This window comes from Denticeps clupeoides, chromosome 15 (genome assembly GCF_900700375.1).
Source record: "Denticeps clupeoides chromosome 15, fDenClu1.1, whole genome shotgun sequence".
Classification (NCBI taxonomy): domain Eukaryota; kingdom Metazoa; phylum Chordata; class Actinopteri; order Clupeiformes; family Denticipitidae; genus Denticeps; species Denticeps clupeoides.
The window spans coordinates 8,464,205-8,487,745 of NC_041721.1; the positions used below are offsets into that span (position 1 = coordinate 8,464,205).

The window sequence follows — 23,541 nt, forward strand, 5'->3', positions numbered from 1 at the left end:
GCAGAGCTTAAATTTCCCCATAGACACCTGACTCCCTAGAAAGAATGAATTAAAAAATGTATGGCATCACAATTGCTAAATTCCAATGCTGTAATTTGGACTGAAAGCAACTCAACCTCCAAGTCAAATGGTTTGTAAATGCCATTAATATCACTAGAGCAAGCTAAAAGGCTAAGAAAATAGACAGTAATTGGTGAGATATCATATTAAAGTGCATTTTTGCTATATTCTCCATTCTCTGGCAGTTTTATGCAATGATGATGCTTATTATCAGAAGGGCCATGCACTGGATGTGTTCAAGAATGTCAGATTCACTATTTTGCCTATTCGAATTATTGACTAAAGGCATGAATAGCGTATTTACATGTTTCATACATGTGTCTATAACAACGAACAAGACAGTGATGTCCACTGATGTGAACACAAGAATGATGAATGAGCAAGATGGATGCAAAATCAATTGATTTCTCTCACATTGTAATCCAATGTTTCTTGCACATGATACTTTTTCTCTTTCATGCACTAAAAGGATTTCAACAATTTTTGGTTGGCTTTGTTGTATTTGGTAAGTAATATTCATTTCTGTAGATTTATATGAAAACATCCTACTATATTTTTTATATTGCTATATGAGCATGATTGTACAATGTGTGGATGTATGTGTAGGGTACGTTTGACTTTTGATCAAAAAGTTGAAAATATCACATGCATACAGACAATGTTGGTATAGCTGAGACTTTCCTCTTTACAGACATCCACTAAATAACATATGTGATGGAGCAAATAGGTTAAAAGAAAATTGTGATAAATATACGTTAAATCATCCTGTGCCCTAATGTGCCCAGAAGCTGCACGAGGACACCCAGAATAAAAGCAGCAGAACCGTGGATCAGCTTTGAAGTGTGCGACCCACACAAAAACCACTCGTGATGTCAGAATGGTGGTGGTGTAAAAAGGGAACAAAAGAAAGAAAACGGAAAGGAGGGAAGAAAAGAGGGAATACGGGAAAATTGAGAGAATGCGAGGGAACACGAATTCAAACCACGTACCTTGGGGTGGAGACACCTCGAGAGTGATCTCAGGTGTGGGTAGGGCATCTGAATTGTCTGGACCAAGACTCTCTGAGTGTATGACAAACACACCGGTATTGCAATCGCTGCTGCAAATCGCACAGCTTTAGTATGCGCACAAACTACCACATCTATCACCCACTCCCATGCAACTGCAGCATAGAACATTGCAGAGCAATGTGACAGTACAGGTCCACATACACACAAAAGGGCGGCAGGAGGAAGAACATTTTTGGTCCATAGCAGCTTATGACACCCTGAACATGGCCTACTAAGTGGGAGAAAAGATTTACAGCACACTACATGGATGAAATGATCATTTGGACGTGCATTTGTTCCAATGTATACCTCTAGTTCACATCCTTTGTCTCTCCCTGTGTCAAAGACGTACACAAAAAGTAAGGCTCAAGATGGATGCTGGTAAAGCTTCAAGGTCACGTCATGGCATAAACAAGGGCCAATAGCAAGACAGAGACTGTGGTCACGTGGAGTGGAGGTGTCAGCTGAGTCAACATTGCTGGATCAGCTGGCTGCCTGTTGGTATGTCGATATTCTGAGTACTGTCATCACATCTGACCACAGATTACAAACACACGCACACACACACAGCAACCACACAGCACACAAAGCGAATCACTGAACAAGTTCTACAAACTAATTTGCACGTTTCAATATACATGCTGGGGTGACAGCGTTTGCAAATTTACACTGATGTCACTGTGGTTGTTGAGGGACACATAACACATAAACTTTTACTTTGTCTAATCAGCGCACCGGTTATCACTGTAATGTGCTTCTGCTCACGCACCCGACTAACTGATAGTACTGCTCTCTGTACTGTACATTCAATCACATCTGGGGTTTACAGATTGTGACAACATCAGCTCTTATCATGACCAGTGACCACAGAGTTTAGAGATTTTTCAATCATATTAACTTTGGCAAGATTGTAAAGGGCTGGGTTTCTGAACCACTACTCACCTTCAAGTTGGCCTTCATCTAGAACAAAAAGGGAAAATATTTTAATATGCAGTCATTCATAGTACAGTCATTCATTAGAAGTGCATCCTTTGCAGAAAATACTTTTATTCAAACAGTGCTTACTTGCTTAAACCACACGTATGGAGATACGTTTATGAGCTTGAGGTAAAATCTTAAAGCATAACTAATTGCCATAATCCACTATAAAAAATGTACAACCCAACCCCAAACACAAACGTGCATCTTCTCTTAATAATTTTTTCCAATGTCAAGAGATGTGAGAGTGAGCCCTATTAGAGTAAAGAAAAAAAATATCATAACTTTCCGAGTTCTCAAATTGATAAAATCTTTTAAAAATTACCATTCATCAGAGACACAAGAATATCAAATAAGAAAATTTTTAATTATTATACAGATATGTGGTCCATTATAGCACCATAACAGCATTTCCCATGAACTTCTGTTTATGAAGAAAGCATAGCTGTCAGAATTGAGAAATTAAAAGCAGTTTCGAAGGATTTGTTATTTAAAGAATATGTGCTAACATGTAATGCTTGTCCCATGATGTCAAGCCTAAACAGACAGCTCTGTTGGAATCACGTGTCCTCATCCATCCATTTCCACCAACTGATGAGTGCTGGCATGGCGTCTTGTGAATACTGTAATGATGCCAGCATCCTGGCGTGGCAGGAACGATGGGTCCTTTGTTAACGACGCTGCAGGAATACTGAGCATTGCACATGGGCCCATGTCAAAGCTGGCCCTGTGCGAGAGGCTCTGACTGAAGGCCTTGTGACTCACAACTCCTCCTCATCTCATTCCTCAAACTTTCTGTGGCTCTGGATGTAGACCTCAGGTTTATCTCCTTTCAGTGTTTGTATTCCAAATTCCTCTCTTCCATTCTTCTCATCTCTTGGTCTTCTTCCTCTTATGTTTTGCCTGCCATTCTTGTTTCTAATTCCCTCATTTCATCTCTGGGATCCCTTTCACAGTCTGAGTACATCACCGGGTAGAGAAGTCCTTGAATGCAACGCTGTAACTTCACATTCTCTTGCTGTCTTATCCTGGTCCATTATAAGAGCCGAGAAAGGTATTGTTTTACCTCCTGGCGCAGCTGACCATGCTGCAGGTATGTGCAGCTGTTGCTGCTGCTGTCGTGCGGACAGACTGGCTCATCCGACTCTCAGCCAGAACCAAAGTGCTGTCATTGCTTCATATGCTTAATATAGATCTTTTTAATTCTCTCCACTGCAAATAAACAGCTATGGTTCCCACCCCATTGTCTTTTCCAGCCCCACTTGCCCAAGAGAACTGGTTTGCTTCATTCCCCATCAATGCACAATATCCATAAATCTCTTATAGTAAATATCCGGAATACTCAAGCAGCACACAAATGCTGATGGCAGTGACCTCCTGTAAATCTTGGACAAGGTGGCTCCTTTGAGCTATTGAGAAGTGATGAGACTGGAGACCCCAGGGGAACACCAATGGACGCTGTTTACCTAAGGTCTGATTTATGGGGTGGTGAGTTAATGCCCGGAGCACAAATATATGTAGAGGCAGTCACTGCTCTAAGACAGCACGTGGCACCATTGTTAACAAACAGGAACCTTTGACAGCCCCATGGTCCTATGTCTTTTTAACTGCGTTCTAACTTATGTGACCAGCCTTGAGATCATGGACTTTTTAATGTCCTATTTCGAGGCCACTGAGAGGACAGACACAGCGAGTGAGGGCACAAGAAGAGAAAAGATGGGGATTAAAGTCTTCATTCTGAACTATTTTCAGGGTTTGGAATTCAGTTCCCTGGTGTGCTGGTCTCAACTCATCTTTCAATCTTCCTCTACCCTTTTTAAAACCTTTAGAATCCTCAGAATTACAACCGTCCATGATGTTTATAAAGGACAATGTGATTTCCAACTGAGAAACAGACTGCCATTTCTGTCAATCAACCCTCTGCTTCAGTGACATGTTGGCCCATTGGCTGTTTATTTTATGCAGGCCTGGATTGCGTTGCACTTCATTGAAAGTAATTAAACAAATCTATTTTTTATTTTGCAAATGTTTTGTCAGTCTTTATTTTATATGATCCTTCGAGTGGCACCTGCTATTATGATCAATCCTATCATTCCTGTTTCTTTATTTATCATTTTTGTTGGTTTGCAATGTAACCACATGATCATCTGTAGAGTCTTGCTTTGGCACTTGAGCTTTTATATTCATCCCTGATGGTAAAACCATCACAGTTCATTGTGAATGCTGGTGACAGTGATCAACACTTGTCATGATCCCTGAAGCCAACAAAAAAATCTGGCGCTGCTTTATGAGAGCTATTTAAATGTCAGTCACGTCAATCAAACTCGAATCCCTGTCATACCTCACTGTCGTAATTCCCACTGTCTCTGGGTTGGGGTTCACCGTTTCAAAATACTGGCCGAGGAATATAAATTCCCTGCAGTAAGGTGTGATTGAAACTGAAAATTGAAACTGTGGATATCCAAAGGTGTAACTAAATACATAAAAAATAAACACAAGCTGTGATAAAAGACTATTGATGTCCATAAAAGCAGTTTGCAACAATGTAAGGCTAAATTGCACCATTCACATCAAAGTGACCCGGCAGCCTGGACTCATGTTCAAACATCCATCACGTCTCAACAGTACCTCTGAGAACCAGAGCCGCCCCCTGCATTATCACCTTTAATACATCCATCAACCAGGGGCATTTGCCCAGTGGGAGCCCTCCAAACCTGGCTGTAACATCCCATGTTGCATCATGCATTAAGATGGTCCTGGAAATCATCCACCAACAGCCACAGTCAACCAGAATCTAGTCCTCTACTCATTTCAGCTTTCACCTTGACTGAAACAAATTCTTAATATATGCCCATCTTTTTATGGTAACCATCCTCTTGGAACTCGCTGAACCCCCTGATGGGCAAGTAATACAATACCAAAGTCACTTTCTGAATTCCAAAAAGAAGACAGAGAGCAAAGGAGTGATCATATTGCAAAGCTCAACTATAATGTTGTGCCAGGCAATCAGTCCTTGTCCAAGAAAATTTTTTTTCTTAAATCAGTGTTGTTTTGGGGTTTTTTTTTTATAAAAGACCAAAAGGCAAATACGTGAAAGATCACGTTGCAGCCATCCATACAGGATCTTGGCCATTAGCACATAACTTCACAAAAGGGAGGAATCCAGTGAACAGTATGCCAACAAGAATAAGTTACATAAGTAAGAATGTCAAGTAGCACTCCTACCTTTCTTGGTGGGTTCAGGCATTGTGAAGCGTTACCAGCGCGAAGCGCGTGAGCCGTTTCTCAGTGTTGCTCAGGTGTGGGATGCCAGGAGTAATGCAGAAAGACAATGAAAAAGAAGAAAAAGAAGCACCGGGACGCCTTGTGGAAGGATTTAAGAATGTTATAATTGAGAAAACTCAACCGACCCTGAGCTGGGGCCACGCAGACAGAACAGTATCAAATCTAGAGAAGATGGAAACCTAGGGTCTTATATATAGTGGCTAGTGGCCACACCTCTGTGTGCATGCAAGGGGCCACTAAACCTCCATCATTCTGACCCCCAACCCAAGCATCTCCTCCAAAGCCTCTCACCAGTTTGGAAATCCTAGGGCTCAGGCTCAGGGTTGGCTCCCACTCACTCTCTCTGTTGTATTCTTTTCCACTCTCACTCCCTCTGCCCCTTGTCCCATGCCATAGCTTAGTGGCTTTCCAACGCACACCACTCACCAGTTTAGGGATGGCACCCCGCCTGTCTGCTAGTCTTGTGCTTTAGCTACAAGGATTACAGCACCCCCACTTCTCTGTCCCCCCCAAAGACTATCCATGTCAGGGCTTAGCGGTGGCCACAAGTGCAAAAAAGGTTTCTGAGGATACTGAGCCCTTGACAATAAAACAAGCCTGAAACAATAATTTCCCTCAAACAAGTGAAGGTTTGGATATAGGGCTTTGAGTAAAGCACTCACATTGGTGCCAAGTGTGAAAGATCAGTAATCCTACAGGGATTCTGTCCAACAATCCTGGCCTAAACAATCAGTCTGGTAAAAGCTGGTTGGATGTATGTAATGGTATAATAAGGTCTATATTTAGAAGGTTTCTACATTTCTCACATGTAAGTAAGGAAGGCTTACTTATAAATTATTACATAGTAACTGCTGCTTAACTGTTTCTTATCTACCCCTCGGGTGTTGCGTTATTTTTTTACACGCTATCTGCACAGCTCCTTCCCCAAATTTCACTGAATCCCAAAATACAGGATTTATTTTCCAAAAAGGGAATTTTAAACCATGTTCCATGCAGCACTAATATAAGTGCAGACAATCTGCAAATTACAAATGAAAAAGCCATTTTAACAATACATTATAAGTAAGGTTGTTGTTTTTAATGGCATGTAATGTCTATATGTCGAGCTGAGAAATCTTTTTTGCTGCTAGTAGAGACATGTCATGGCTGACAGGGTCAGATTTTCACCTGGAAGTAGTCATGGCCGGGGTCAGCATCAGGTATAAACAGCTTGTCCACTGTCTGCTCAACCAAGCGCCACGGCAACTGCCTGTTTTTCTTGACGACCCTTTGTTTTGCCCCCTATGTGTTTGACCGCTCGCCTGTCCCTTGACTACGATTGAGACCAGCCCATGGATCTATCAGCCACGGCCGGTAATGATGCAAAGCCTGATGCCTTTGTGAACCACTACGCCGTGGTAACTCCTGAACCGGAGCGGCTCACTGAACACTGTGCTCCCGCTGAGTGCCCCCACGCACGTCCATGAGCTGCTCCTGGATCCACGATCCAGTCTCTCTGCTTCATCCTCCAGATCTGTTATGTCTGCACGTGTGCCTTCAGGTCCAGGCCCTAACAAGAAAATTAAAAACATAAAAATAGGCAGAACAACCACAACAAAAAAAAAGGTTTTTCATGATTACACAACTATACAGCAAACATTCTATATCCCTACTCTTATGTTTAGTGAAGGAGATAAAGCTTTACATTTAGCAAGTAAACACCACACCTACAAACACTGCAAGCCCCGCCCCTTGTAACCTATGCATCTTTCTTCTGAATTTATACAAACACCCAATATAGAAAAAAGGACTTGGACAGATTTGTAATTAAACTTTGACTGTCAAAACTCTATTCAATAGTCACTGTGTTTCACCTAAGAACTCTCCTAATCAACCAAAAACACATTAAAAGGAACACCTGTGGCTGATTTGGTCTTAAGGACTGTCATTTCATTTATTTGTGATGCCTTGTGTGTCGAGGGGCACCATTTTTTTTTTAGTGAAATGCTTAAAATCAAACAATTCCACATGACTGAAAGTGCTGGGTGACCAGTTTACTTGATACAGATGGTTGACACTATGTGGCCTTTAATAGTAACAAACAGACACAGCACTGTTCACCCATATATAACTCAGTGTTGGCTTCAGTGGCAAAGGCAGGGCTTGGAATGGCATCATGTGGAACTGCCGCAAGAAGCACACCAAACCATTTGCCGAGGGATGTCTCTACTGGGCTAGGCACGCATCACACAGGAGCTTGAGACGTGAAATCACCCATCAGGACCAAGCAGTGGAAAGTTTCGGATGTCCCCTAGTGGTAAGTATATGGTATTCAAATACACACAGTCAAAAATCCTCCATGTCAGTGCACCAACTGCTAATTAAAAAAACACACACTGATACATACACAAACAGATACATTTGAACTACTAGTTCACATTGTGTTTAATACAGGTTTTCCCTTTACTACACAAAAAATTAAAGGTCCATTTCTGCACTTTGTAAAGGGCAGATTAGAACTCATTCAGAACAACAACAATGACAGGAACCTATTCTGACCAATAGACATTAATAAATATTGAAGTATTATAATCATGGAATATTATAATCATTCAGTTCACATGGTTTAAGAACAAAATTCTCTGCCGGTGTGGAAAGTGTAACGCCTGAGGGGGAGGGGGAGGGAGAGGAACGATGAATGCAGAGGGTTCAGAAATATGAACAGAAAACAGGGAATCACAAATTAAGAAGAACCAAACCTCTGCACCACATGCTGAAAAATGGGGGCAGGTTCTTCTCTGTCAGTGGTATGCACTTGATGGTCAACCAGTATGTTATCTCAGCACTCGGTTCAATGTACACAATGTACACAAACTGTCCCATCATTGGCTCTAATGTCATTGATGAGCTAGCACTTAAAAGTGACACACATGGAAACGGCACTCTGGCAGGTTATATGGTTTTGAAGTTATGCTCCACACTACATTTACATTTACGGCATTTGGCAGACGCCCTTATCCAGAGCGACTTACAACATGCTTTCAAGTTACCATCGATGAAGAGATCAATTCCGGTTCACTAGGACCCCAACTATGAATACAATCTTTTTATTCACTCTTGTTGTAGACTCTGTACACAAGTTCGACAATAAGAAAGTTAAAAGTTAATCTAAATATTCTCTAAAGAGGAAGGTCTTGAGCTGTCGTTTGAAAGTACTCAGTGACTGAGCGGTTCTGACCTCGAGGGGAAGTTCATTCCACCACCGAGGGGCCAAGACAGAGAAGAATCTAGATGAATGTTTTCCTTTTACCTTTAGCGATGGAGGGACCAGGCGAGCAGTACTGGAGGCTCGGAGTATACGAGGTGCAGTGTGAGGTGTAATAAGGGCTGTGAGGTAGGATGGTGCTACTCCATGTTTGGCTTTGAAGGCCAGCATCAGTATTTTGAACCTGCGTGCAGCTACTGGGAGCCAGTGGAGGGAGCGTAGCAGAGGGGTGATGTGGGAGAATTTGGGAAGGTTGAAGATCAGTCGCGCTGCTGCATTTTGTATGAGTTGTAGAGGTCGGATGGAACATAGTGGTAGACCAGCTAGAAGGGAGTTGCAGTAATCCAATCTTGAGATTACTAAGGACTGAACCAGTAGTTGGGTGGCCTGGGTTGACAGATAAGGGCGGATTCGTCTGATATTAGAAGTGGAAAGCAAAACTGCAAGAGCTGTATTGTCTGTGTTAAAGAAACAAGAGCCTGAGTGCCAACCCTACACAGTAAAAATAAGCAGGCAACCACTGACTATTCCAAAGAACAAAGTGATGACAGTGCAATGTGGCTTTTTTAATAACAAGATGCTAAGTGGACCCCATTTGGTGCTGAAGCCAAACCACGAAGCACCATGGCCGATAGGGCTAGTTGTTAGGGAACAGCTGATTCCACTTTTATCAGAGGGGAACGGTAAAGTAGAAGTAACTGTTGAGAATGTGACTGCCAAGGACATCATGCTGTATGGCCGCACAACTCTGGGCTGGTTACACAGTGTAAATGCTATCTATCCATTGCTGATAAAACCTGTGGAGGGTCATGACACAGGCTGTGTCTTGGGACCTACCAGTTGACCTGAGTCATTTGATGAGTGACCAACAACAGCAGTGGGATAATGGATGTATTTAAGACTTGGAGATGGAGATACAGCTGACAGACCAATCATGTATGTTTCTGAATAAAAAGGAAGAAGCCTAACCGCATCACCAGAACACCTATCCAGAGCATTGAAACTGCACCATTTGAGATGATTTATATTGACTACCTGCACTTGGTTAAGTGTAAGGGAGGTGAGGAGTACATACTCATAGTGGTGGATCATTTTACCAAGTGTGCTCAGGCATATGCAACAAGAGATTAATCTGGGAAGCAGCAAGAAAGCTTTTCTATGACTTTATAAGATACACCATGATCAAGGAAGGGAGTTTGGAAACACTCTTTCCACAAGCTCCCAAACTATAGAGGCATAAAGCAGTCTTGCACCCCATACCATTCGCAAGCAAATCCTGCAGAGCACTTCAATAGAATGCTGCTGAATTTATTGCGAACACTGGAAGAGTCTCACTCCTCCTTGAACCGTCACCTTATTGTGGTGGAGGAGTTGCAGAGCCCTAATGATCCTAGGAGCTATGTTGTCTGGGGCACTTGGTGTCCCTGGTAGGATCTCCCATGACAAATTGGTCTTAGGTAAAGGGAGAGACAAAGAATGGTTCAGACGACTTTCATGGAAATAACAATAAAGAGTCAGTGTACCCGGCCCAGAGGATTACTGGGGTCCCACCCTGGAGCCAGGCCTGGGGTTGGGGCCCATGAGCGAGCACCTGGTGGCTGGGCTTTTGCCCAAGGGGCCCGGCCGGGCCCAGCCAAAAGGTGGGAGCTTTGGCGGTCCGATACCCGGACAAGGAAACTGGCTATTAGGACATGGAACGTCCCCTCTCTGGCGGCGAAGGAGCTGGAGCTTGTGGAAGAAGTTGAGCGGTACCAGCTAGATATAGTCGGACTCACCTCGACACATAGCATTGGCTCTGGAACCCAAGTCCTTGAGAGAGGTTGGACACTCTCCTTTGCTGGAGTTGCTCCGGGTGAGAGGCGGAGGGCTGGGGTTGGCTTTCTGTTAGCCCCAAGACTCTCAGCCTGTTTGTTGGGGTTTACCCCGGGGGACGAGAGGGTAGCTTCCCTGCGCCTCTGGGTCGGGGAAAGGGTCCTGACTGTTGTTTGCACTTATGCACCGAATAACCCACCCTTTTTGGAGTCCCTGGGATGAGTGCTAGATAGTGCTCTGACTGGGGACTCCATTGTCCTGCTGGGGGACTTCAATGCTCACGTGGGCAATGAACACATGACCTAGAGGGGCTTTATTGGGAGGAATGGCCCGCCAGATCTGAACCCGAGTGGTGTTTCGTAAATGGACTTCTGTGCAAGCCGCAGTTTGGCCATAACGAACACCATGTTCGAACATAAGGTTGCCAGGGCAGCCTAGGTCACAGGTTGATGATTGACTTTGTAGTTGTATCATCTGAGCTGTGGCCATGTTTTGGACACTCAAGTGAAGAGCGGAGCAGAGCTGTCAACTGGTGATGCCACGGAGACCTGGCAGACCCAAACGTATAGTGAGAGTCTGCTGGGAACACCTGGCAGAAGAACCTGTCAAGATGGTCTTTAATTCTCACCTCCGGCAGAGCTTTGACCACATCCCGAGAGTAGTGGGGGACATTGAGTCTGAATGGACTTGTTGAGGCGGCTGTTGCTAGCTGTGGTTGCAAGGTGGCTAGTGCCAGTCGTGGCGGTAACCCCATACCCGCTGGACACCAGAGGTTAGGGGAGCCATGGAACAGTGGACGAGCTCTTTACCCTTGCTAGGGTCATGGAGGGGGCATGGGAGTTTGCACAACCAATCCACATGTATGCGGGGTGCTCCAGGAGTATGAGGTGGATGGGCTTTTGTTAAGGGCCATTCAGTCCCTGTACCAGAGGAGTGTGAGATTGGTCCACATATCCGGCAGTAAGTCGGACCTGTCACTTGCCTTTCGGACCTGTCACTGCCCTTTGTAACTGGTTCTGTTCATAACCTATATGGACAGAATTTCTAGGCGCAGCCATGGTATGGAGGGTGTCGAGTTTGGTGGCAGGAGAATCTCGTCTCTACTTTTTGCAGATGATGTGGTCCTCCGAGCTTCATCAGTCTCTAACCTTCAGCTCTTGCTGGGTAGGTTCACAGCCGAGTGTGAAGCGGCTCGGATGAGGATCAGCACCTCCAAATCTGAGACTATGGTTCTTGATCGGAAAAGGGTGGCTTGGGTCGGGAGAGAGGTCCTGCCTCAAGTGGAGGAGTTTAAGTATCTTGGGGTCTTGTTCACGAGTGAGGGAAGAAGGGAGCAGGAGATCGACAGGCGGATTGGGGCAGTGTCCACAGTGATGCGAACACTGAACCAATCTGTCGTGGTGAAGAGGGAGCTGAGCCAGAAAGCAAGGCTCTCGAGTTACCTGTCGATCTATGTCCCAATCCTCACCTATGGTCATGAGCTTTGGGTAATGACTGAAAGAATGAGATCGCAGAGACAAGTGGCCGAAATGAGTTTCCTCCATAGGGTGGCCAGGCACAGCCTTAAAGATCAGGTGAGGAGCTCGGACATTCGGGAGGGACTCAGAGTAGAAGTTGTCCATGCTTACAATTCAACAATGAAGGAAACAACTGGATTTATTCCATTCTTCCTTCTTTTTGGTTGTAAGCCAACCTTGACTGTTGATCTAATATTCCTAAGGGATAAGGAAGAAACCAATTACGCACAGACTATGCAGAACAATGAAAGGAAGTTACGCAAGAAGCTTATGCAATTGCAATGCAGAACTTGAAGAAAAGGAGAGGACAGAAAAATCAACGAGCATGGAGTGCTCCATGAACCAAGTGACCATGTCCTGGTAAGAAATCTCACACCCAGGAGGACCCAGGAGAACTGTGTAGTCACTGGGAAGAGAAAATTCATGTTGTCAAGGAAAGAAGAGGTCTAGTATATGAGGCCAAACCATTGCAAGGATGGGAAGAAAGCGGAACCTAGTTCTACCTTGTCCTTACCTGGTTGAAGAAGCAGAGTTTTGCAAACATAACCCAGGAGACAGGAACAGTGGAAAACAGGTGAAAAAAGATGTACATATCTACAAAGACTACAGATGTACAGATAGTTCTAGTGAAGAAGAGCCTTATTGTCACACATGCTGAGCCACCCCTTAATGCAGAAGCAGAGGTGTTTCATCCCAGGGAGGAAGAACTCAGAGAGAGGCAAGAGGAACAGGTGGAGGAGAGATGTGACATGGAATGCCCCCTTGAATCTCCAGAGGATGAATATGAGGATGAGAAAAACATGGAGGAACAGGCTTAAAAGAACCAAACGTGGCATGTTTACCAGTATGATAGTTCCCAGTATGTCCCGTTTCTGCGCTTCATTCCCCCATCAGCCCATGGATGTGAGAGAATGTCGCAGCCCTAACAAGAAGCGCAGAAGAAAAAGGCAGAAAAGAAGAGAGATGGAGGAGAACTTTGAGTGCGGGCTCCAACGTGGGGCGACGTTGGGTGTGACGAGCCGGGATGGGAATCCGATGGGCCGTGACTGACCCCACGGTGATCCTGGACACCCCCCGAAGTGGGGTTTGCTGTGAATGAGTGGTTGGAGGGACAGCCAGTAGACGAGTGGGATGACGGCACGAAAATCTCGTACCCCATTGCACAGGCGCTGACTGGCGTGACCTCTGCAGGATCCCAAGTGGACTGGGACAACGCAGACCCTGAAGACGTCAGTGAATATCAGGCTAACTGGTGGGCGAATGGTGCGTTGTGTACACCACCCACTGCGCTCTCATGGCGCCACGGACGCCTGAATCAGGCATGGTTCTGGCATTTGTGACGTCAGAGGAGAGCGGATTGAACACAGACCATATTTCTGCTCATTGTAGCAAATCAAAGCATCCTGCATCATGGCTGTGCCAGGTAATTGCCCGCTTAAACTGCCAGGGCCCAGGCCTGAATTCACACGTGCAGACAGAGCAGAACTGGAGGATGAAGCAGAGAGAATGGATGCAGCTTGTTGACACTTGGTAGTTGCGTTCATGGGCCAAGAGGGAGAGAGCACAAGCACTCAGGCACTTGAATGGAGTTACAGTGCCTGACACAGCAGCAGGTTCAGGGGTTTCCATCGCGTAGTGGTACATAAAGGCTGTAGAGGCATTTTTGGCTGTATGTCATTACCTGCAGTGGCTGATAGATCCTTGGGTTAGGCTGAATAATAGTCAAGGGACGGGTGAGTGGTCAAACACATCAGTGGCAAAACGGGAACTATTCAGGGGCAAATCGAAAGGAGGCATAGAGAAAAACAGGTAGTCAATGAAAAGGCTAGCTGCAGCAAAGGGAAATGAGACCACAATGTTGAGCGGGTAGTGGACAAGATGGCCGCCGGCTGTTAATACTTGACATTAATCTGGCTGGGGGTGTCACATTGACAATAAAAAATAAACTTCATCTATTTATTTATTTATTTATTTATTTATCTTTTAAAAGCTTTTCATTTACAGTGCTGTCTTTGTTGGTTAAGGAACCAAATAAAGAATTTTATCGCAATAATCTTTAATGTTGTTATATATAGGAAGAGAAACTTCTTGTAAGTTACACAATTGAGCCAATGCTATCGTTATTAGCAGTGCTAAAGAAACTGAATCACACAATATATAACCAATCAGTTAATAGTTTAATTATTTAAGTATTAAGTTTAAATATTTGATATTCTGTTCAAATATTTAAATGGTTAACCAGTTTTTAAAAAATGTTGTTGAAACAAAAATGAAGGACAAAGAAAAAGCCAGTCTGCAATCTGTGACTGGCCTTCAGATGGAGAGCCCTAAGGCATGTGATCGAGTCGTAAACTTTGGGCTGAAGGAAGCAAAAGAAGCTGACGTCAATAGTCTGATGTTTGACAAAAGAGTCCACCTTAAAAATCCCCAATGTGACTACATCTTTCAAGAGATCATTTAAGAAGGGGAATTTGGAACTGTTTGGATAGCCAAAAATAGAAAAACTCACCGGTTAGTTGTTGTAAAAGTTAAGAAGTTTGGAAATGAAAACATCCTAGAGAAACAGGAGGTTGAATTACTACAACAAATAGATCATAAAAATATTGTAAAAATATTAGACACCTACTACTGTGACGGGAACCTGTATTTGTGCATGGAATTTTGTGGAACTATGACATTGGAAACGGGATCATACAGTGAAGAGCAGATTTCCTTTGTGGCCCAAGAGATTCTACAGGCCCTCACGTATATGCACAGTCATGGACACATTCACAGAGAGATCAATCCAGAAAATATTGTGTGTAGTGATGATGGTAAAATTAAACTGATTGGCTTTGGTGCAGCAACTATGGAAAATCTTAAAAAAAGAAAAATCATAGACTTGTGTGGTTCACCACTTTATATAGCACCAGAGTTGCTAAAATGTGCACTAGGGTATGGGAACTATGATGAGAAATGTGACATCTGGGCTCTGGGCATCACTCTGATTGAGTTGGCCGAAGGCAAATGCCCAGTGGACTTTGAAACAATTCCAGAGTTGTTAGACCACTGGTTAAAAGCCCGTAAAGCTCCACGACTTAAAGACAAAACCATTTGGTCTAAGAAATTTCGCTGCTTTGTGAAAGTCTGCTTATCTATGGACCCAACATAAAGACCATCTGCTGAAGCACTTTTGCAGAACAAATTTGTTACTAATCAATAACTCGGACCATTCGTCTTCAAATCACCGCATGAAAGAGCGCAAAGGTGCCATATATCCGACATCAGCGATGCTGATGTAAAGAAGTTGCCTGAGGTTACAAAGCAGGCAAGGTCTTCATCAAAGAGAAATAAGTGGTCCAGGTTCAAAAAAAGAACCAAAAAGTTTTTTAAATCCTTTTACCAAAAAATAGGGGAAAGAAGAAAAAATGTTAAATACAAATAAAAAAATAAAGCACACGTGTACCAAAAAAGACAATGGCCAAAAGAAAAAATGGCATTAGCCAGTATTTACGCACATGCCGAAAACTGGAACCCTCCCAGGGCAAAAGATGTTCCTAGCCCTAGTTCGGATGTTTGATGTTCAGGCAGCGTCCCGTAGAATCAAACTCACCTGCTTGAGACTGAGAGCTGTTTGGCCAAGTGGTTTTCTCTCATCAGACCACCTAATCTGCAAATAACGACTATTACAACTCAGTTGCTGTCAGTTGCTGGTCATTTCTGATATTTTAGTGTAAGTCCGTGTTTGAGGATCGGATTTAGCCAGCCGATTAGTAATATAGAACCGTTTGAGTTGGATTCTCTCCAAGTTTTGTTATTTGGATTTCAATGACACATATTGTGTTTTTTTTGGTCACTATGGTCCCTGATTCGTGACTGTTATCATTGAAAGTCCACGACGTGAGATCTTACGTGGAGTTTGATATTGATTTTATGGTTCATCGTAATTAAATTTTTTGTATTTTATCTTAAGTAATGTATTATTATTCATTTTCTGTCCAAATAGCCTTTTTCAATTTTACCAGACTAAAATTACCTGTACTGCAAAACGATTAATTCTGAAATAAATAAACAAACAAACCAGTAGGAATTTTCTTCAAAACAGGCCCATTTTAAGAAAGATCTACTACATATAGTAGCATATATAGAACCTGTTGGATATAAACTGGATGTTTTAGCTGCTGACACAAAATTTTCATGTTGTCTCGTGTTGTTGTATTTTTAACTACAAGTTCACCGTTGCCCAAATCCACATCCATTCCCATCTGGGTTGTTGTTGTGACGTCACAAATACGACCTGTAATATGTGCGTGTTGGCTTTAAGGAAGCAGTGCTGTTGTACAGTGTGGCTTTGGCTTTGAATGGCAAACAAAAAAAGAACTAATATGATTTGTTTGGATAAAACCCTGTGAAAAGTAATAAGCACCCAGCAGTAATAAATGTTGACATTTAATAATATTCTAGTCGCTCCCCGACTCCAGTCTTGAACACTGATGTGAGACTGAGCAGCGGGTCACAGTTTAGTCTATTGATCTTTAAGATGATCATCAGTTTATTTTATTTATTTACACAACGAGGGTCTCACACCCGCGGACGAGGTGATTATTAATCAAACATTCATTATATAATAATAATAATATTCATTATTAATCAAATAAAACGTAACAAGTTTGCAGAACAAACTGAATTCTGCATGCTGGGGGATTTAACGTCACACGTATCCACCCGTTCACTCGGCTGCCAGAAACTCAACAAATGACACACATGTCCCATTATAAAGTTATAAAATGAGTCTAGTGAAAGTAACTAATAGAGTTTTGCAGAGTCATGCTGTCCTCTGAGACTGTCCAGGACGGCGCTGCTAAAGCGGTACGTCAGTTTTTTTTTCACTTTAACAATCTCGCCGGAGCGGGCATAGTTGCGCAAGGCTCGAGACATCTTCTGATATGTCATGGGCCTACGGTTGCCTTTCCTCTGACCCCACAGTTCAGCCACACGCTCTTTATTCTGGGATGAGAAGCGGAAGACCCCTATTGATGCTGATGGCACCCAGGACACGCAGTGGGCCATCCCAGGATTTTCCAACATCTCAAAAATGAAATGGAACAGTCGCAGCTTCCTCCCTGAAATCACAGCAACATCCACTGTGAAGAAAACAGACTTTTTTTAAACATGTAATATGCACACACCCTGCATTAAAATTAGAAAACAGAGCCTTTGATTGGTTCATTTGTTGCAGTGATCATAGCCATGTTGGAACGTGTCATTTCAAAGGGGACAAATAACTGTTGTGTGTTAAGCAAGGAGATTGCTAAAATGTATATTTTAGGGTATAGAGGAAAATTGGGTATTCTGGGGGAAAAAGTAGTCTGAAAAAAAAATTATGAATGGCTTTTGCATACATTCAGTTACATTTGTGTATTTCAGTACAACAATACCAAGACTTTTTTGGCCCTGATTGTCGTTCTAAGCTTGGTTGTATGTCAATACAACCCTGGACTTAAATAAAAAAGTAGACTTTTTCTTAAGTATATTAAAACAATTCCAGGGTCAACGCATTCTGTAATAAACAGGCATTGGCCAGGCCTTTTCGATTTATGATTCCAGAGTTGGCAGTTGAGGACATTGTTAGCTGCATTTAAGGTACTGTACACCAGGGATATAATCAGTCTCTAGTGATAGTATCTCTGAAACCACAGGGGGAAAAAAAGCAGAACTTGCCATTGCGTCCCGGTGTTTTTTTGCGCGGTGTCTTAGTTGTTCTCCCGGGTGCAACGATGTAGGCAGGGACAGCTCCTGTGCTTGTGGGGTGGGGCAGGGCTTTCCCAGCAGAGACACCGAGGGCTGGGGGAATTGTGGCTGAATGTGGGGAATCACCATGCCAGAACCTGAGACTGAGGAGTGAGGCAACCTCTTCATTCTCCTCTGAACCATAAGAAGATCCTTGATCCTTTACAGTGTAAATGAAGAACAAAGTGTCGTCATTATTAAACAAACTGATGGTTCACAGTTAAATTATGAATGTGTTATATTTTTTGTCCATTCTGAAGGCATACTATGTCTGATTTTGCCCTCATCATTTGTCTTGTAATTAACTGCCCTCTTGTGGCCATGGTTGGAATCTAGGTTGACCACCAGCCATTGAATATAAATTTCTGTCATTTTGTGGGTGTGGTCATGGCTGTTATACTATTTGTCTTATCAAATTGCTCTTGACTCCATCATTTTGAAATCTTCTAACATCTCAGAACATTAATATGCACATTTGACACGAAGATTCCAGAGGATGGAATCTCTTGTGTAAATGTTCTAAGTCAGGAAAACGAGGTAAATAATTTATTATTCTGTTTTATTTGAATTGTTCACAAAAAAGAAACATTTTCTCATTGTTTTAATGTTGGTGGTTTTCACCATTAATGGTCTTATAGGTTTAAGACCATTAACAGTGTGGCTTGATGGTAATTTGGGTTTGAGGTATGAAAGTGTGTCTGTATCTGTATTTCTTAAAACCTGTACCTCACCTTGTCATATGTGAACACTGAGAACATTGGAGGTTCTACGGCTAATTGGTCAAAGAACTTGTACGGAACTTGTCCATGTGTCTGGTCATTTTCACCTGGGACATAACTCGTCATTGCCTGGAGATCTATATTTCAAATAAAACTTGCTTAAAATCAATAAAAATGGACTTGCATTGGACAATCATAAATAAATACCTTACCAACATTGCATGCATCTCGTTCTCTGGACTCTTGTCTGTTGTGTTCATCCAGAAACTCTAGAATCACTTCCAGGTCTGTCTGAAATAGAAATATGGAATTCTGGAACGTTTCCACAGACACCTCTAACTTCAAAGATAAAAAACACCATAATATGATAATCATTATTTTCATTGAATTAATTGTATTAAATCAAATAATAGAACTAACATTGAACTTCAATTGTCAACTAAAAGTTAGTAAGAGACATTTTGAACTACTTCTCATGTACAGAGCCTTCTATAATGAACTGTAAGGCTGGTAGTAGCCTAGTGAGTAACACACTTGCCTATGAACCAGAAGACCCAGGTTCGAATCCCGCTTACTACCATTGTGTCCCTGAGCAAGACACTTAACCCTAAATTGCCCGAGGGGGACTTGTCCCTGTAAGTACTGATTGTAAGTCCCTCTGGATAAGGGCGTCTGATAAATGCTGTAAATGTAAATGTATGATTAATTATTTTTAATTAATCATTTCCATTTTTTTTGGACAGGAAAATGTGTTCTGAGCAGCAGGTGATAATCTCCACAAATAATTGTAGTAGTAATTTGCCAAATACAATTGTAATATGGGATTTATATACAGATAAAATAAATCATAGCTTGGTTTTTAGAGCCAGTTTTGGAGGATGAAAGCATTATATAAATATATTTATAGTTATTAATTATACAAAAGCCTTTGATGCCAGAGAATGTGAATGTCACAAAACTTGAACTTCATAAATTTACCATATTAGTTTGATGTTCAGAGTAAGAAATCATCACTCTTCCTCACAAACGTTCCACAAACCTGTTGTAGACAGAAATCCTTATCAGTCAGTGCTGCCCCAAAATCATCAATGGGTGTTCCCCCATGTGACTGAACAATTATTTCACATAATAAGAACAAAGGCAGAATTAAAGTATACCTGAGAGGTGATAGATTCAATGAGCTCTGGAGTCCCTTTCTTCACCAACACCGGACTGTGCAGTCGTTCCGACCTTTTATCACCTCAGCAAATCCCTCTAGACTTATCTCCAGAACCACACAAGCCCAGTGAAGGCTCTACGGTGACCCACAGCACCCAGTTGGGTCTTTCTGCTTGCCAGGGGTGACCACATCCTCACCACTGCCTGAGATAAGGGCTTCTGTGGCTTGACACTAAACAATGCCCTGTCCCCAGGAAGGCTGACACTGCTACCCTCTACCCTCTCTTGGGGCGCCTCAGCCATCCCAGTTTGTCGCTTCATGTTCGGGGGGTGGGGGGGTTGATTTAATGGTTTGTTTAGTGGCTGCAGTTAGAGTGTATGCTACTGATAGGTTTCAGAGTTCGCATAGTTTGTACTTACTGGAACTACACAAAATGTTATACTGATGTAAAGTTTATTTATTGTTTTTATCAATCAACAACTATTTCAAACAGAACACAAGCTTTAGAATATGTACATGCAATTAAACGAATAGGTTTGATTTAAAAAAAATCTTATTCTTAATATTATGCAGATTTAATTTATTTACGGCCCCTCTTGCCAAAGTTTAGGTTTGTTTACACCATTCCACCCCTGCTGTGTCTTCCTTTATATTTCTTTTTAAAATTTTACACATGCTATTAAACTCAAGTGCCTCCATCCTTGCCCCCCTTCCACAGTCACTGAGATTCCATTCATCTACATTTACATTTAAGGCAACGTGCCTTCATGTTATCGACGTGCTTTCATGTTACACCTTCATTCACACCTTCGCCCCCTCACTGGATGTGAGCACAGTGGCGAGGTCATACTCCCCTTGATAGGAGTACTGTCCATACCAAGTGTGCCAGTCAGTGGTGCCATAGCAGGCCAGCTCTGCTTGGGCATGCTGATGGTGGGGCGGCGCCATCTCTCCGCCACTGTGCCCAGAAGAGGGGTGACCTGTAGTGTGTATGGTACCAAGTCTCTGCAGTATGTGTGGGTTGAACTGGTATGTAAGTTTGCGACGGACTTTGACAATCTCGCCCGTGCGGCTGTAGTTCCTCAGCGCCCGTGCCATCTTCTGGTACGTCATGGTCTTTCGGTTGCCCTTGCGTTGGCCCCAGCACTCGGCCAGCTTCTCTTTATTCTTGGAGATGAAGTGGAAAGTTCCGCTGCCCCTGTCTGTCCACTGGATGGAGTCCACCATGTTGGAATCATGCAGAGCCTCATGCAGATACTCATACAGACGCAGCTTCTTCCTGACTGCAGGTGACAGGAAGAGACTCGCATTGTATACCAGTACCCGTTATAAATATGAATAGGCAGGCCAAGCATTACAACTCACAGCTCACCTTTGCCATTCCGTGCTGGTGGCGGGTAGAACGGCTGGCAGTCTGTGTTCACAATGGTGCCTAGAGATGCATCAGGAACAATATGTGACCATGACTGCGAGAGAAGAAGAGAGAAGATTGAAGGCCTCAACTTAAAAGTTGGAGAGAAAGCACAAGCAGCAGCAAAAACTCACTGTTGTCTCGTTCCAGTCTCTTGTGGTTATGGCTATGTCAGAGAAAGGTGTGTAGCAGGAGAGACCCTGTCGGAAGGGGGGTTGGTTCTCCAGAACCTCATAATACTTATTTTCTAAAAGTGACAAAAGTGAAGTTAGGAAAAGTCATAAACACCACTGTTTGCTAAATTTACGACATATGAAACGATATGTGACGGGAACGATACAAGATGCAATTGTCATTGACTGAAAGTAGACTAAAATGTCAGATTTTGTTAACTAAAACTATACATGGATAGTTCTGACTAACATAAGACTAAAATGAACAGACTTTTAGTTGACTGGAACTTAACTAGACTGATGAAAACGAAAATGATAGCTTGACACAAAGACTAGACTATAAGTAAGATTAAGACAGGCCGATACAAGCAACCCATGAGACATGACAGATATTCCACAATCAATGACCGATCGCTCATGAATGCTTTTCGCTATCAGCCCTGAATTTAGTTAAAGAATATTACAATATATTACTGTATGTAGTATGTATCATATGTTAATGTGTTCCATGCTAGAGCAAACCTGTTTCGTAATACAGATGGTCAGAGTCTCTTTGGATTACATCAATAGCGTCTTGAAAATCGTTATCCAGTGAGCCCTAGAGGTAGACCAGCAGACCATATCAATAAAAATCAATCATCAAATTACAAATCTTTGAAAAATGAATAAAGAATAATGTACCTTTATATTCAAAAAGTAGTAAAGAAAATGTATGTCTCACCATGCTGTGAATATTTAATCTACTTTCTTTGCTTGCGGCCTGCAACCACTGTCAGTCCTAACGTGTGAGCGACGCTCTCAGACCCGACTCTCTTCTATCGGGTATATATAGTGATGGCCAAGCATCGACGGGCCATCCAAATGAATATTGTGTGAGATAGTACCAGGCTTATTTAAATGTCTCAACGTCACCTCGGCACCTCTGTGCTCTGCAACACTTCTCTTTTTGTAAATGCTCATCAGATACACCTCCCACAATTGTTCTTTCGTCATTCTTCAGGTAGCAGCATCTGTCCATATTTATCATTTGTTTGACCAGGAATCTCATCCACTCCCGGGATCTGGAGATTTGCATTTCTGGGCAGCGTTTAATTTAAACCAAGAAATAGTACAGATTGCATTGTTTCCGCTCACTGCAAATTAAAAAAAAATTTTTTTAATTCATTTTAGATAAATGAGTTCAAATTAGTTTGACTAATAGACCCTAATCATCCTAGTATGGAAGTCCTGCAAGCATTGTGAAGCATTCTAAGTCTATACATTGTGAGCAAAAAAACTCTTAAGGACATGCATGTTTCTCATTGCATAATTGACTGTTTGCATACCAATGATCTTAACATTTAGTCAAATTATGGACAACCATTCCTGTAAGCCACACAGCGCCTGAACTTCCCAAAACAACTTGCACACCACCCAGCCCCTCAGAAAAGTGCAGGCACAGTGGAGATCAACCGTTGCCAGTATTACGGTCATTGCCTGTTATTCCACACAAACCTGATAGAGCACTTGATAACGTTTATACCCCGAGACAATGCACGTCCATTTTTTGCACGAAAATAATACTTCCCTAATTTCTACAACAAACTCACCCATTAGCATGTTACCTGCATGGTAATCGCATAGCTGTTCAAATAGCAATTTCCTCTTTTACGAAAAATTGCTCAGTTTGCTCAGATTCTAATAAGGGTGCAGCTTTTAAAATGCATTCTTGAAAAAAAAAATTCTGAATATTACAGTCTTTATCAGCAATCAGATTTTTTTATTCAACCACAAGCCTAACCATATATCAAATCTTTTGCATAAGGCCACACGACCTTATCAGTCTCGCCTCATCTATGAGAAAAGTGTTTTTTTTTTTTCTCCCACTTTTAACAAGGGCCATTTAAAAGCTCTATTTATTATATGGCACGGGGACATGTGCTTTAAATATCAACTGACGGCCTTCTGAAGTTCCCCTTTTGGGTGTGATGATGGTAAACAGAGGGGGATCACAAATGGGCAGCCATCAAGTGCAGTCTACCTTTGTGATGAGATACAGTTTTTCACTGATCGCTTTATCTATCATGGTCAGATAAGCTTTCATAAAAAGAGTGTGTCTAACAGAGACACTTTGTGCGCGTATGTCTGTGTGTGTGTGTCACAATGTCGGTATGCTGGTATTGTTTCCCGTCTGTGCGTGGTGATAAAGCATACCACAGCTTTTGAGAGAATTGGCCTAAGCCAAAACACCTTTGTCTCTGTCCCCAAGACAAACAATCATTCAACCTCGAGCCATTAACATGTCCATAAATCATGAATTAACCCAAACAATACAAACCACATTGTTTCTGCTTTTTCCTCAGAAATTGGATATTGAGCTTCAGTG

General features: G+C 42.5%; 3 protein-coding genes across 10 annotated transcripts in view; all 3 read right to left on the bottom strand.

The window, feature by feature from the left end:
• mybpc1 (myosin binding protein C1) overlaps positions 1-5,640 on the bottom strand; it is a 29,471-nt gene extending 23,831 nt beyond the window's left edge. For 3 of the 8 annotated variants that reach the window (XM_028953801.1, XM_028953800.1, XM_028953802.1), the window contains exons 1-3: positions 5,313-5,639; positions 2,052-2,069; positions 1,050-1,121 (exon numbers count right to left, since the gene is read on the bottom strand). In XM_028953801.1, coding sequence (XP_028809634.1) covers positions 1,050-1,121; positions 2,052-2,069; positions 5,313-5,334 — 112 coding nt within the window. In that variant the 5' untranslated portion in view covers positions 5,335-5,639. Of the gene's footprint in view, positions 1-1,049; positions 1,122-2,051; positions 2,070-5,312 lie in introns of all 8 variants that reach the window. The other 5 variants (XM_028953799.1, XM_028953798.1, XM_028953804.1 and 2 more) reach the window with 5 other exon arrangements.
• An 11,090-nt stretch (positions 5,641-16,730) lies between these two features.
• spi2 (Spi-2 proto-oncogene) lies at positions 16,731-19,912 on the bottom strand. The gene is made up of 3 exons (XM_028955282.1): positions 19,790-19,912; positions 18,646-18,772; positions 16,731-17,047 (listed from the first exon to the last, which is right to left on the bottom strand). The coding sequence occupies exons 1-3, from the start codon at positions 19,910-19,912 to the stop codon at positions 16,731-16,733; spliced, it is 567 nt and encodes a 188-aa protein (XP_028811115.1).
• Positions 19,913-20,028: 116 nt separating this feature from the next.
• spic (Spi-C transcription factor (Spi-1/PU.1 related)) lies at positions 20,029-22,074 on the bottom strand. Its single transcript, XM_028955287.1, has 5 exons — positions 21,898-22,074; positions 21,699-21,774; positions 21,138-21,250; positions 20,965-21,058; positions 20,029-20,875 (listed from the first exon to the last, which is right to left on the bottom strand). Exons 1-5 carry the CDS (start codon positions 21,898-21,900, stop codon positions 20,394-20,396), a joined length of 768 nt encoding a protein of 255 aa, XP_028811120.1. The 5' UTR covers positions 21,901-22,074; the 3' UTR covers positions 20,029-20,393.
• Positions 22,075-23,541: the final 1,467 nt, after the last annotated feature.